The sequence below is a fragment of the Micropterus dolomieu genome, linkage group LG13 (genome assembly GCF_021292245.1).
Source record: "Micropterus dolomieu isolate WLL.071019.BEF.003 ecotype Adirondacks linkage group LG13, ASM2129224v1, whole genome shotgun sequence".
NCBI classification, from domain to species: Eukaryota; Metazoa; Chordata; class Actinopteri; order Centrarchiformes; family Centrarchidae; genus Micropterus; species Micropterus dolomieu.
The window spans coordinates 8,782,230-8,798,327 of NC_060162.1; the positions used below are offsets into that span (position 1 = coordinate 8,782,230).

The 16,098-nt window shown below is 44.2% G+C and overlaps 2 protein-coding genes across 5 annotated transcripts in view; both read right to left on the reverse strand.

The window, feature by feature from the left end:
• Nucleotides 1-16,098, reverse strand: part of usp20 (ubiquitin specific peptidase 20) — a 28,445-nt gene that overhangs the window by 3,104 nt on the left and 9,243 nt on the right. For all 4 annotated transcript variants that reach the window (XM_046067090.1, XM_046067087.1, XM_046067088.1 and 1 more), the window contains exon 21: nucleotides 15,961-16,042. In XM_046067090.1, the coding sequence (XP_045923046.1) occupies nucleotides 15,961-16,042 (82 nt within the window). The remainder of the gene's footprint in view (nucleotides 1-15,960; nucleotides 16,043-16,098) is intronic.
• On the reverse strand, nucleotides 6,194-7,135 carry LOC123981869 (olfactory receptor 6C1-like). Its single transcript, XM_046067091.1, has one exon. It carries the CDS (start codon nucleotides 7,133-7,135, stop codon nucleotides 6,194-6,196), a length of 942 nt encoding a protein of 313 aa, XP_045923047.1.

Below are 16,098 nucleotides of genomic sequence, written 5' to 3' on the forward strand. Positions count from 1 at the left end.
TAGGGGAACGGGCAGGTCTGAACTGAAAACACAGGGCTAGACAGGGTGCCAGAGGGTAGAGCTGGGGGACCAGGGAGTTCAGACGGGGTGCCAGAGGGTAGAGCTGGGGGACCAGGGAGTTCAGACGGGGTGCCAGAGGGTAGAGCTGGGGGACCCCTGCTCCCCGTGTTCTGTTGGTGGACGGACCGGCTTCAGCCCCGCCGGTGGTCCGGCCAACCCCTGCTCCCCGTGTTCTGTTGGCGGACGGACCGGCTTCAGCCCCGCCGGTGGTCCGGCCGACCCCTGCTCCTCGTGTTCTGTTGGCGGACGGACCGGCTTCAGCCCCGCCGGTGGTCCAGCCGACCCCTGTTCCTCGCACCAAGGCCCTCAGCCCAGCAGCCTCATCCCTGACTCCCCCCGCTGCTGTCGCGCTGCCAGCCCCTAGCCCGGCTCCCCGGCCTCTGGAGAGGTGGTCTCGCCCCCTAGCCCGTCCCTTGGGCCGCCCGCCCGAACTTTCTGGCTTGTCTCGCCTTGCTCCCCGGCCTCTGGAGAGGCCGCCTCGCCCGGCTCTCCGGCCTCTGGAGAGGTCGCCACGCTCGGCTCCCTGCCCGGCTCCCCGGCCTCTGGAGAGGTCGTCTCGCCCCCTAGCCCGTCCCTCGGGCCGCCCGCCCGAACTCTCTGGCTTGTCTCGCCTTGCTCCCCGGCCTCTGGAGAGGTCGTCTCGTCCCTTAGCCCAGCCCTCGGGCCGCCCACCGGACCCTCCTGGCTCCCCTGGTCCACCCTCTGGCTTCCCCGGTCCGCCCTCGGGCCGCCCGCCGGACCCTCCTGGCTCCCCTGGTCCGCCCTCTGCCTTCCCGGGTCCGCCCTCGGGCCGCCCGCCGGACCCTCCTGGCTTCCCTGGTCCGCCCTCTGGCTTCCCTGGTCCTGCTCCGCCCACGGGACGTCCGCCCGAACCCCCTGGCCTCCCAGCTCTTCCCTCAGGCACCCCGTCTGTACTCTCTGGTCCCCCAGCTCTACCCTCAGGCACCCCGTCTGAACTCCCTGGTCCCCCAGCTCTACCCTCTGGCACCCCGTCTGAACTCCCTGGTCCCCCAGCTCTACCCTCTGGCACCCTGTCTAGCCCTGTGTTTTCAGTTCAGACCTGCCCGTTCCCCTAACCCTTCCCTGTCCTGAAGCCCTCCCTGAATTCCCTGTTTGGTTTTGGACCCTGGACCCCCATCAGCCGGACCCCAGTGCGACTTCCTCCCCCCTGTGTTCGTCTGCCAAGCCCCTTGTCCAATAGGGAGGCCGCCGGGAGGCGTCCATTGAGGAGTGGGCCCTGTTGTGGTGGCAGCCCGGCTGACGGTGAGTGTCCTGGTTTTTTCTCCTTTTTATCAGTTTTTCTGCTTTTTTCCTTGGTTTCCTGTTCTCTGCCTGCCTCCCTGTGTTTTCTCCCCTGTGTGCTCTCTCTCTCCCTCTGCTCCTGAGCCCAGCCAACTACCTGCACCTGCATCTCATCAGCCACCTCGTCAGCCTGCCACCCCTGCCAGTAATCACCTCATGACTGCCTGTATTTCAACCCCGGTTCTCCACACCATCCTCGCTTGATCGTCGTTGCTCCATACCCGGTACACTCACCCTCGTCCTCCGTTCGGCTGGGCTCATCCACTGGCCCACTCCTCCTCGGACTTCCCTCACGGCGTCCTCCCGGTTCCCCTGCCTCTCCTCGCTTCCTCGGCCCCTGTGTCCCCCGGCTCCCTGGCCCCCTGTCTCCTTGGTTCCGGGGCATGGGGGCTAGCGGCCCTAAGGGGCAAGGGATCGGGGGGGACAGGCTGGAGGCTGGCGGCGCTAGCAGGTTGGGGATCAGGGCCAGGCCGGGGGCTGACTGGCTGGGGATCAAGGACAGGCTGGGGGCCAGAGGCGCTAGCAGGTTGGGGATTAGGAGGGATAGGCTGGAGGCTAGTGGCGCTAGCAGGCCAAGAGACAGGCTGGGGGCTAGCGGCGCTAGTGAGCTGGGGACCTGGATCAAACTGGGGGCTAGCAGGATGGGGACTAGGAGGGATAGGCAAGCGGCGCTAGCAGGTTGGGGATCAGGGTCAGACTGGGGCCTAACCGGCTGGGGATCAGGAGGGACTGACTGGAGGATAGTGGTGCCCGCTGGTAGAGGGACAGGCAGGGGACTAGCAGGCCGCATGCTAAGCCCAGCATGAAGCGCACCGGGGCAAATCAGGGCCGATCGCAGGGCTTCCTTGAGACGACCCACCTCCCAAAGCAGCTCAGCCATGCCTGGAGTACGCAGTAGGCGCGGTTGTTGACCCAGAGCCTTCTCGAAGCCGACTAGCGCGTCCATCCTCCTCCATGCCAATCCTCCGCCCCTAAGTCCCCGAGGAGACTGTCCGTGAGGGTCCTCACCTGGCAGAGATCCTCCGTGGAGGGGCTAACGGCCGCCGGAACAACCTCCGTTCCGGTCCAGCGATCACTGAGTTCAGGCCAAGGTGACGGCCCAGACGCAGACACCGGGAGGGGCGCGCTTGGGGGCTCCTTGGCGGGGGGAAGGGCTAGGGCGTGGAGGAAACTGGCATCCCATGGTGGGACGAAATCCCTCAGGCGAGGCTCAGCCCACAGCAGCTGTTGAGCCCTGGCCCGGAAAGCTTTCTTCAGGCCGTCATTTATGGCTCCCTTCCACAGCTCTTTCAGCTTGAAGAAGTCCCGGAGCCAGGACTCAAATTCCGAGGAGTCGGTGGAGAGGGGGGAGGGTGAGCGTGCTGGGTCCATGCGTGGCTTGATCGTTCTGTTATGGGATTGCGTGGTGTGTGGACAGAGAGGACCCAAATGCAGCACTCTGAGGGAAGGAGGTTTATTGAGGGAAAAAGGGAGAGAGGGACTGGAGTGGAGGGAGAGGAGGACGTCGGGGAAGCACAGGCACGGGGAACCAAGGAGACAGGGGGCCAGGGAGCCGGGGGGACACAGGGGCCGAGGAAGCGAGGAGAGGCAGGGGAACCGGGAGGACGCCGTGAGGGAAGTCCGAGGAGGAGTGGGCCAGTGGATGAGCCCAGCCGAACGGAGGACGAGGGTGAGTGTACCGGGTATGGAGCAACGACGATCAAGCGAGGATGGTGTGGAGAACCGGGGTTGAAATACAGGCAGTCATGAGGTGATTACTGGTAGGTGTGGCAGGCTGACGAGGTGGCTGATGAGATGCAGGTGCAGGTAGTTGGCTGGGCTCAGGAGCAGAGGGAGAGAGAGAGCACACAGGGGAGAAAACACAGGACACAGGGAGGCAGGCAGAGAACAGGAAACCAAGGAAAAAAGCAGAAAAACTGATAAAAAGGAGAAAAAACCAGGACACTCACCGTCAGCCGGGCTGCCACCACAACACAGACAACGTTTTAGGGATCCAGAGCCTTTCAATAGCCGCTTTCCACAGAGATCCTGCAATCAAAACGGAAAGAATGTCCCCCAATATAAATCAAATTCCCAGCTCCATACCTTTCATACAGCCACCCAGCCGGCAAACTGCCTAATAACGTTAATCACGAATAATAATGCAGCATGAAAGCGGCTATATGACAACAACCATAATCCGTAGCCTAGTCTCAACGATCCAGCACAACAATTTGCCCATGCAGGGACCAGCAGCAGAAGGATGGTAGAAGAAGCTTTCTCTCACCAGAGCTGAGGCCTCATGTGAGGAGAAAGGTGGCCCGGCGGTTTTTCCTCTGGGCAAACTTCTGGGTGACCGAAGTTTTCAGACAGTCCGCTGACTTGTTGTGGCCCCGCAGTGTTTGTTGTGCTGCTCACTGGAGCGCCTGATGGGCGCAAGTAAGATTGAGCCCAGTTTCACAGCATCGTCCAGATGACTCCCGCTGTTCTCATGTTTTGCAATCCTCTCAGAAAGATGAAGATGAAAACAGGCACAGGACGGTCTCCCTCAAAGCAAAGCTTTAACAGCCGGTCACACAGGCGGCTGTCAGGGGCTCCAGTGTTCGTACAAGGTTAGCTTGCTGTTAGCGATGGTGCTAACCTGTTGCTATCTGCAGACTATTAGCTCTCACACACAGTACAATACACAAAACTATGTAGCAGTGTGACAAACTTATTATAAACTAGCCAGGCTACTAACTGTCTCTGTACGTTTATTAAATTACACTTTCTTTCTTCTGCAGCTTGTCGCTGCCTCCACAGAAAACACACACATTGGGCACAACACCGGTGTACTCCGCTCTGCCTGTTAGTCCCGCCCCTTAACCAGTCACTATATTAAAAACGTGATTGTCATCTACATGGACGAATCGGAGGCCTCTCCTAAAATAAACATTATTTTTCGCCCGCCGCCCAAGTTGAATTGTCGCGTCGCAAACAAATTGAAACACAAATCATTGGAAGAGAGACTGATCCTCGCTCTTTGTGTAAATGTAAATAGTTATCAGGACATCAACAGGAGGGAATTCACATACTTTATGTGATACAATAATTGGCGGCAATAATTTATTAATGTGATAATAACGTGTTAACGTGCCCAGCCCTAGTATTAATATTAGATCCTGACCGATCCTGTTGGCGTGTTGGGAGATTTTAATATTCAATGAAGTTACGCTGCTATGCCTTGTGCGTAAATGCGCACAGTCTCTCTCATAATAGAGAGACGCTTCACCATATTACACCCTCCATTCCCTTTTCTAAGGTAAATGGTATCATCCAAAAGCCTGCCTGCAGACAGTGGTGGTCTTAGTTATTGTGCGCACAATGTTTGCATGTGTTTCATATGTTTCCACTGGACACTGATCAGGAAACACTTATTCAAGTTAAAATGAGGGTTGCAACAGTGTAATGACATGCGTCCGCATGGTCCTAAAGCCTTCATCAAAGTTGATTGTGTTATCAATGGTTTTTACTCTAATTTCTTTATTGATAGGCTGACGGTGACCTCATAGCTGGTTACGGCCATGAGTGGACTGCATGTTGTTAGCTACGGTGTTGTCGCTGTAGTTGGAGAGAGCTTCGGAGGCGCACACAGGGCTACATTCTGACCTTCACATGAAAAACAGAATAGTGGCTGTTCCAAGCAACAGAGAAAACAGGTGTGTGCTTCTTTCTAAATGAGGCTACAGACCATTGACATGAAGGCAGTAAAAATTTTATTTATTAATAAGTGATTTCATTGAAAAACTACATATAGCCATATCTAAGGAAAAGTAACAATATGCAAAATTCAAAAGAGATCAGACAAAAGGGTCTGGTGATCACAGCCAAAGAAAAAAAGTTAATTTATTCTGGGGCTTTTCCAAAGTAAAAATGTTGAAATGGAGGGTATTTGCTGTATCTCCCCTCAGAAGAAAAGTACTGCCAGAGAACCATAACTCTTGTGTTACAGACCCTGTAGTAATGCTGAAAAACTGGTAGCCCCAGATCTTTCTCTGGCCTTGGCCTATGTAAATGTGAGGGGGTTTGTCTACCCAAACACAGTGCATTGTAAAGGAGTCTATAGTCTTAAAAAATTAAGGCGTAAGAAAGAAAGGTACATTTTGAAATAATTGAGTGAAAATTTTCACAAGGAAATCAATAATAACAGTTTTAATAGTTGGGACTGCGACTTTGCATTTTTTGTTCAGCTTAATCAAAAATCTGGCAAAGGTGACAACATGTTGAGCAACTGTTCTGCTATGAGAGAAACAACAGTATTGTACAAGGTAAAAAAAAAAATCACTGCCTTGGGTATTTAGGGAGTTACTTTATAATTTCAGTGTATTTTGAATGTTGTTTGCAGTTTGTACAACAGATACAGGACAATTAGTTTTGAATGGTGTGTTAATTGACAAACGCTCCTCAAAGCAAGTTTGGCATGTGCAGTTATTTGTCCTTACCCCCTCACTTTCAGTACCCCTCAACTCAAGCAAAATACATTTTGAGACACAGCTATGTGGAACAAGGCAGAAGTCTTATGATCAGGGACAGATTTATTGAAATCCACAGATGACTGGAAATATATTAAATGTTATTATAGAAACATTTAAAACATAATTGTTACATGTATTTAATTGGCCTGCTTTCCATGCCACAGAGTGTTCTCTATAAACTGCTTTCTTTCATTCTGTGTCGGCACTGGAACAACCTGGAATGGTATTTATGTGTAAATGTCATATTGTCTACTGATTAAAAATATTGTTAGATGTATCAGGCATTTCTCCCAAATCCAATATATGTACAAGCAGAATTATTCTTTTTACAGACCAATTTATGACTTTAGTCTGAAAGCTGAACTTTTACCGCACATACAATTTTGAATTCTATTTCTTATTTGTGTCAATTTGAAACCATAAATCAGGGGATTGATAATTGGAGGAATAACGAGAAACTCCATTGCCATAAAATTCTGCACACCTTGTGATATCTCTTTTGAGCCAAATCGCATGTACAACAAATCAAAGAGCAAAGATACAACAACAATTGTTAAAGAGAATAAATGTGGTACACATGTCTGCATAAATTTACCTCTGTTCTCTTTGGATGTTAGGCATGTTCTGATCATATATATATAAGACCAAAAAACAAAAATAACATGGCCAATATAAAAAGTATAATTAAAAGCTGGAATAACAATGCTTGCTATGGAGGAAGAGCAAGCTAGATTAGAAATTAACCAATTAACACAGTAGATCTTTGGTATATGCGAGCCACATAACCCTGATGTAGATGTTGTTACTGTGCTTATGAACAGCAGGGAAAAGGGTACAAGCCAAGCAAAAAACACAAACACACAAACTTTTTGTTTAGTCATCACAGAGTGGTAAACCAGAGGTCGACATATAGCCACATATCTGTCATAGGCCATTAGAGCTAGAAGAGAGAAATCAGCACAAGCTGAAGAGTGCAACACAAAACCCTGCAGAAGGCATCCAGCATAAGAGATAACATGAGTGTTAGATAGAAGATCATTGAGGAATTTGGGGTAAAAGCCTGTTGTCCCATAAAGTCCATTGATGCACAGATTACAGAGGAAGATGTACATAGGTTCATGAAGGCTTTTGTTCACAATGATTGTCACAATAATGGTCACATTTACCAGCCAAATCACACTGTAAGACAATAAAGTGAGAGCAAAGAGAGCAACTCTGTAGTTTGCTGTGCCATTTAACCCTGACAGAGTAAACATAGTAATCACTGTTTCATTACCCATAGGGACTTACTTGTGGGAGGGAAAAAAATAGGACATTCTGTTCTGTGTCTACTTATCCCTTACAAGAAGTGTTACCATTTGTTTATATTCTTCTGTGGCAGTAACACTAAATGACGTTATTATCATAGGACTTCAAACATCCAATCAGTGATGTGGCAGTTGCTTTCACTGAAGACCTCATCAACCTGAGCCTCTAACCTTCTAAATGTATATCATTCACATGTACTGTCTATTTTATTAAAGATCAAATGCTGAGATCCGGGACATCACTACAACAAAGTCTGATTGAGAAAGAGACGAGTAGTGCAACAATCAGACAGGTTGTAAGCAAGACAATAGTTGCTGCTCTTTGCTGTTAGTCCCAGAGGTAACACCACTACCCAAAGCTGTAAACTATCAGTCTGACAGTCTGCTAATGCTAGCTAGACCCACTTCTTTCTATAATGCTGGACAAAGACAGCAATGAGAGGGTGCAAGCAAGCTGATCATTCCGCAGGTGTTGAAATAACCATGCCATATGAACCGAATGTAAGATCTAGTGGGAATCGGTGGTAACACTAGCAAGCTAGGCTAGGTACGTTCCACTTTCTGTGTGAAATACATACATGATAGCGCATAGTTCTCCCAAATGTTTAATGTTGCAAACAGACAAATAACTTAAGACAGTAGATGCAGCGCTAGGTTTGTTGAAAAAGGGGGGAAACCATCTTCAATCAATGTTCATAGTGTATACAGGGCTATGATATACTTCAGTCGATATAGTGCACCATGGAAATTGACAGCACATAGGCCTACGAACAATACCAGCCCTTAAATGTCAGTTACAAAACTTATATAGCAATGAATGATTTGGTACAGTCATATCAGAGACTGACTTGACTTCAATGTCAGCTTTTGCAAGCAGGTTGTATAAGCGGTTGAAAGTTAATTAAGGGCTAATTAATATTAAGTTCATGTGTTGATTAAAAACTCTTTCACAGCTGATCATGATTTTTAAAAAGAACCCTGCAAAGGGTCTTGCTCTTGATCACTGTGTATTTGGTGCATGGTAGCTAATTAGCCTGAAAGTACAGTATTAAAAGAATAAATGTTAGATAAGACTTGTATTTCATTCCAACATAACCATGTTTTCAAACAAGTTTCACTTTAAAATAAAATAAGGATTTAGCAAGTGCTCCCCAAATCCAATGAAGAACAGGACAGAACCACTAACGTAGTCATAAAATGTGTAAACCAAACCTTTAACTGCTAATACTATAAAGTGGACAAACAAATCCGGAAGGGTTTTTTGGGTTTTTTTTTTTTTACATCACCTGTAACCCTAACCCACAAAATAAAGTAGTTTGCTATTGATATGCTCATTGGTTGCATGCAACCCTGTCAGCTAGCTATTGCTTTTATTTTTCTGGAAGGTCTAAAAACTAACTATAAATTGCACTATTACCCCAGTAGCATTTGGGGAAATCCAATCATACCATTCCTAATAACAGTAACAATCACCATTCAGAGAAGGGTTCAGTGAGTCAAAAGCTTTCTATTAGGCTCTATTATGTTTATGTCATATCATTCAGACCGAAAAAACAACAAGTGTTGAAGACATTACGAAGTTTGAGAGCTACAACATATGAAAAAAAAACTACAGAAGTGAAGTGTCAGCAAACCTTTGGCACTCACAATCACTTTGAAGCTAATTCAATCAGTTCAGCTCATTAAAAAGGAGCTATACATTGGCTGATGAATCTGGTTTCACTCAACTGCTGTATGTAACAAAAATAAAACAGCTAGTTTACACTTCTGATAGGGTGACTAAGGCTAGCAATGAAAGTAACAATCATGGAATTTGAACAAAGAGAGGTTACAAAATAGTGGATACAACAAAAACATTTTTAAGTGGCAGTAATATTTTACTTCTTGGTGTCCTTTTTAATGTCAGCATTCTCTCAAAATGGTATGACTAAATTAACACTGAGCAGTACATTTTATTTTTATTGATCTGTTCTATGGAAAATAATGCATTTCCTTGAGAGAAGAAAAATCCTGCTTTGTTTTTCTTGAAAAATCCTGCAAGAAGCTCTCACCTGCATGCCACTGACGCTAATCAGTGACCCTCCAACAACAATAGTGCTAGGCGTATATGATTTCAAGGATCTCAAACCCAAACCAAAGTAAAACTGGATTAAACTAAACAGGCAGGGCATGTTTACCTTCTTGAAATCGAGCTAAATGAAAGTGTCTGTGTCTGTTTTGAGGTATATTGTTAATTCAGAAACGAGCTAAACTTTTCTTCCCACGATAATGTGTCTCTTAATTCTGAGATAATTATCAGAAACATTTAGCAAAATCTTTTTCCCCATGAAAATGTATGTATGTCGTAGTTCTGAGGTAATTATCTCATTAATTAAGAAAAACAAAAACAAACAGCACAATTTCTTTTCTCAAGTGCTTTTTGCTTCTGTGTATTTTGAGTGCAGACTGTGCCATAGATTGTACAGTTATAATGCTCTACTCACTTTGATTACACTTTTTATTTGGCAAACTGCACACAGGGCAATGTAGTTTAGTTCTAGGTTTTCTTTTCTGAGACCTTGTGTTGGAGGGCTGCACACATACCAATTCCTAGCTTTAAAAGAAAACATTTCACAGAGAACATTATGTGAATTTGTATAGAGCAGAAATTTGTCACTTTTTAAGTCATTACTTTAGAGAGAGTTTAAGAAAGAGTTTTTAAACATAACAAGGTCCTGAAAATGTGCCTTCTTATTTCTGGTAATTTCAGACCATACAAAAGAGGGTTTAGAAGTGGAGGTATCATTACAAACTCCAGTGATAAAATTACAGCAAAAAATGGGTTTAGATTTTCAACATTAAAACGACTTAAGGCAATATCACAGAATACACTGAAGGAATAAGTGACAAATGAAATAGTATGAGGTAAGCAGGTTTGGAACACTTTGCTCTTGAATTCAGATGAGCTTTTTCTGCACACAAGCATTATTCTTAAGTAAGTATACAAGACATAGATCAGGGGCAGGATTACTGTAATTGTGGTTACAAGCAAGCCAACAATATTGTTGATAAAAGTGGGAACACACGACAATTTAGCAATATTCCAGATTGCACAGTATACTTTTAGGATCGAGTTGCCACACAGAGGAAGCCTAATGACTAAACCAAGACACAGTGCAATACAAAAGGCTGGAAAGATCCAAGCAAAGCCTGCCAACATACGGACTTTCTTAGGGCTCACCTTGCTATAATAGTGTAAAGGATCACATACAGCAACATATCTATCATACGCCATAATGGCCAGGATGGTCATTTCATTAAAAGCATATGTGTAAATAATATAGATTTGAGTGAAACAAGCTGAATGTGAGATTAAATGGGAATCGGACAGAAGGTCCATGAGGAATCTGGGGAAGAAGCCAGTGGAACCATACAGAGCATTGACAGACAAAAATGTAATAAAAATATACATGGGCTCATGAAGTGTTTTCTCACGTGATATTACTAGTATTATAACAAGATTAGCACAGACAATAAAAGCAAACAGCAGAAAGCACAGAACAAACGCTGGATAGCGGTAAGACCCTATGTTCACATACATGGTGAGGTTAAAGTGAAACATTATAGTGGCATTTTCCATTTCACAAAGTCAGGCTGAAACACAGATTCTTCCTTGTAACAATATCTTGCAGGATTGTTCATGGAAATCGGGAAATAATCTGATATTGAGATCCTGAGAGCTGTGAAATGGATGACAAATCGCTGAATGTGTAATTACAAAATTTAAATTTTTTTAAAAGTTGTTATATTCTATACTTGCCATCTTCAAGAAAGTTTTCAACGCGTGGTGCTTACCAGATCCCTGATTGTGAGTCTGTTAGAGGAGTGAAAAATATTTATACTTTTTGGTGTGGTTACAAATAGGAAGAATACATCGGAAATCAGAGATTGGCTGAATTAATTGCCACCAAGACATACAAAGGCCCAGTGGAATAACACACTAGGTGTCGCTATAATTGCCTAGCAAATCATTTTTCAGCCACATCCTTTCACCATAATGTATTCAGTCATACCTAATGAGAAATGGTATGATTATGAGTCTATTCATCACTCTCTCCTTGTGTAAAATATTGAATGGACTGTAAAAATTGCAGCCTATTCCAAATCTAAATTACCTATTTCTCACAAAATGATTCTGCCTTTTCCTTTAACTTTATTTAGTCAACATTCTTAACAAACAGGCACCTCTAGAACATGAATACTTGTAAAAGCTAATTTATTTAAATTAGTAAATTAAGATAAATCTTAAAAAATAAGGGATTTTGTGTCTTTTAAAAGCCTGAGAAAGGGACTGCTTAAAATACAAGGGAGTCAAGTAGTTTTGATTCATTCTTACTATTAACATTTTGAAAAGACAGACAATTATTTTTTGATGCTTTAGAAACAAGAGATCTACATTTGTGTAAATAATGTTGTGCAGCAGAATCAAAGACAAAAGATAAGGCGCAGAAGCAAGACGTTGGAAACATTTGGTGCTTAGCCCAAACCTAGCAGGGTCCAGAGACATCCTTCCCTGGGAAGATTGTTGACAGTGTTGATAACGGTGATCACTTTGTGAATGTTCCAACTGTTTACAACAAGTTACATCCCCCTAAGAGCTCATTCTTACGACCACCTCTCCATGATGCTCATGACACGGGAAATTATTTGTTTACACTGTAAAGGTGATAAAATGCAGCACAGAAGGGCTGCTTTATATGGCAGTATGTAATATATAAATTTAAAGTAGATAATATGGTTGGATCCTCCACCCCATTCAGGTCCCGTGAGGCAAGGCTGCATCTACTGTGTCTTGTTTGTTGGTATGCTATGTTCTATCCGGCGGTGTGTTTCAATGATGGTGTGTCCAGCAAAGCCCTGTCCAAGAACCATCTGGCTTTGTTAATGCATGTCTCAAGCTTATGCACACGCGGGTAGAGACCCTCCCACAGGGGTCCCCCCTCATTCCACACGTGGTGTGATGGTGTTGACGTCCCTGTTTAGTGGGGTGACTGTCGAGGAAAACTGCATGGCGGGGTGTTGGTCTACGCCAGAGGTATTCAATTAAGAATTCAAAGAGGTCCAGTTAGAAAAAATTCCAGAAACAAAGGTCCGGGACATCATAACAACTAACTTGCATTATCATTCAGTGCCATAACGTATAGTTGTATCAACTGACTGTCAAATTAAATAATATTTTAACAATATTTAATGTCAGTTTTCACATCAAACTGATAAGTGATAAGTGACAATAAATAATAACTGCATTTTAAAATAAAGTGCTTAATTTCAGAAAAAATAAAATAAAAAGTGTAGCATGTAGTGTAGTCTCAACCAGTTTTATAATAAACATTTAACACATCTTAACAAATGAACAGCTTTTCTACCTCCTCTTCTCTTTCATTCCCTCTTATACGGTATAGCTACTACTTCCCAACTTTCTCTTGTTACGTGAAGCATGAGCTCTGGCTTGTCCTGCCAGCTAGGGTTGGAGATATACAGGTTCTGGTCATATAATTAGAATATCATCAAAAAGTTGATTTATTTCAGTAATTCCATTCAAAAAGTGAAACTTGTATAATGTTTACATTCAGTACACACAGACTGATATATTGCTATTTAAAAATGATAAAATATTCTTTGTTCTTTGAGATCGACAGTCGAATCAGGCTCCGCCCATCGAAGCATCTTTGACTATTCAGAGACGGCCCTAATAGAGTTGTTTATTTGCAGCAGGCTAGACTATTCTAATGGTGTCTTCACAGGTCTTATTAAAAATCATTTATACTGCTGCAGCGTTTCCAGAACGCTGCTGTCAGAGTCCTCACTAACACCAAGGGTGTGGAGCACATTGGTACACTGGTGCTTAAATAAAGAGAACATGAACAAGTTAAGCTTGTAACTGTTAGGGCTGCCATATAGCATTTATTATGTCTTTATTTAATCAAACCATGTTTACAATAGGTTGCATTGTAACGTGCCGCACAGTCTTACTTGATATTGTGAACTTTGGTCACTAGGAAGCAGCACTGACTATTTTGGACATACAGTTGCATATTGGTCATACAGTTGGCAGGTAAACAAACGCCTCCAAATACCTACATACCGCAGTTTTTTCTTACTTTCACATTTCACTCCCAGCAGGTTGCTGGAATTGCTTCTCATCCATATCGCTGAATATCTCATTGTTCTTAAGCACGTAGTCTAGTAATTGAGAAACGTTCTATTCAGCTCAAATATTTAGGAGGCAGCTCACTTTGTCGTTGAGTCCAGGTTTATCCAGGTTTAAAAGCATGTTTTTTAACAAACAAAATGACAAAAAGCTCCACAGATTAGTAATATATTCCAATATGATGTAGCATTGGAATCTAAACATGAGACTGAGTGACTGGCACTATGTTGAAAGTGTTGCATGTGACGGACACACAATGTGTCTTGATTTGAACCAATAACCAATAGACTCTTCACACATGTATAGAGGGTTGAACAATAACCTTATTTGGACACGTAACCAATCTCTGTAGATCTAGGAAGGATAAACATCCCCAGACAAGTATTCTAAAGATTTGTTGTGTTTAGACATTAGATGATGACACTATATCTCCTCGGCTGAGTCTCAATAAACATTGCTATGTTAAGTCCTCATCAGTCTACGTAACCTGGCTCACAATATTTCTTCAACATGGGCTACATACATATTTAATTTATTATTTTTGGAGACCTGGACGGCCAGGTGTAAACATCTGCATTGGACATATTCATTTTGACTGCAGCGATCTTATGCAGGATTTGTGTGTGAAGATTAATAATTAATGCATTTAGATATATTTATTATATTTAAAGCAGTAAGGACAGAACCTGTCAAAGAAACAAACTTACTGAGGTGGATCTTCTCTCAACTTACTAGGTAAGCATTTTATGCATTTATAAAATAAATTTCAATGTTAGCTGTTTGGGAACAGCTGCTAGCAGAACCAGTACAAGGTTTAGGACCACTCACAGAAAACTTTGTTTTTCTTAAAATTTTTAAAGGCTTCACGGAAATATACACAGTATCACGGGATAATTTTACACTACGTCATATTATCACAGGGACTTGAATCTTTCTGATTAAGCAGGAATTATTAATAGTCTGATCTAAATATGTGACCCAAGTGAATCATCCATCCATCGTCAACCGCTTATCCTGCACACAGGGTCGCGGGGGGCTGGAGCCAATCCCAGCTGACATTGGGCGAAAGGCGGGGTACACCCTGGACAGGTCGCCAGTCCATCGCAGGGACCAAGTGAATCAAGCAAATCAATAAAAAAAAAGGTAAAACAATTTGTCATTTCTTCCAGCCATATGCTATACAATGTGTTGGGATTTTGAAAATGATCTACTGAGACTAACTTCAATACTTGAGTCTGGAATATTGCATCACAAAGGAAGCCTGATGGCCTTAAAGAGCTCATAGTAGCTTACTACCCCACCAGAGCACTGCGCTCCCAGAATGCAGGGTTACTTGTGGTTCCTAGAGTCTCCAAAAGTAGACTAGGAGCCAGAGCGTTCAGCTATCAAGCTCCTCTCCTGTGGAACCAGGTTCCAGTTTGGGTTCAGGAGGCAGACACCAGCTCCACATTTAAGAGTAGGCTTAAGACTTTCCTCTTTGATAAAGCTTATAGTTAGGGCTGGCTCAGGTGAGTCCTGAACCATCCCTTAGTTATGCTGCTATAGGCCTAGACTGCCGGGGGATTTCCCATGATGCACTGAGCTCCTCTCTCCTCTACTTTCTCTCCCTCTGTATGCAACCTCATCCCATTATTGCATGTTACTAACACAACTTCTCCCCTTTCCTGTAGTCTTGTGCTTTCTCGTCCCTCTCCTCTCTCCTCCTATCACTTCCTGCAGGTGTTTCTGGCTCTGGAGCTGTGGAGTCTGGATCTGTGGCTGCGGGTCACCTGCTGCCCCCGTGTTCCTGCTCGACACCCTCTGCTGCAACGACTATTGTAACTAGTCCTATTATTATTATTGTTATTATAATCATTAACATTACGACTGTTACCATTAACACTATTATACATATCTGTACCATTTTTCATTTAGTCCATAGCAACATCACCTTTACTGTCTGTACCTCTGTGTGTATATTGTGTAGGCTGCCTCCCTCCCCTCCCTCTCTCTCTCTCTCTCTTGCCCTCTCTCTCTCTCTCGCTCTCTCTCTCTCTCTCGCTCTCTCCTTCACCCCCAACCGGTCGAGGCAGATGGCCGCCCACCCTGAGCCATGGTTCTGCCTCTTAAAAGGAAGTTTTTCCTTGCCTCTGTCGCCTAGTGCTTGCTCTTGGTGGGAATTGTTGAGCTTCTGTAAATATCATCACAGAGTACGGTCTAGACCTGCTCTTTTATGAAAAGTGCTGTGAGATAACTGTTGTTGTGATTTGGCGCTATATAAATAAAATTGAATTGAATTAATAAAAAATTTAAATAAGACACTAAAACACTGTGCAGAACTGAGGGGAACTATGGAGTCGGTGATCATTTTTGTAGGTCCGTCACTGCTATGTTCACAAACCTCCACAATCTATGACGCCAAGGTGGTGATATAACAAAGCCAACAAAAAAAATCCCCACATTAGTCAACTTGAAGGTTAATATAAATGTTTGTTTCAAATCCCCTAGAGTACCTGAACACTGGACCAGTAGGGTCACGGTGGGTGAAAAAAATGGACACTGACTTGAGTCTCCTTTTCACCTGAATACTGTCATTCACATAAAAATGATGTCCGTGTCACATATTTACCTGTTGTAAAGGTACTCCCACACATTCTGGGGAACAATCACAACCAGGTCATCTATGTAGTGGTATTTATTCGGAGGGATCCCTGTACAAAGAAAATATATGGTGAAGAAAAAAGAAATCTCTGACCTTTTCTGGACT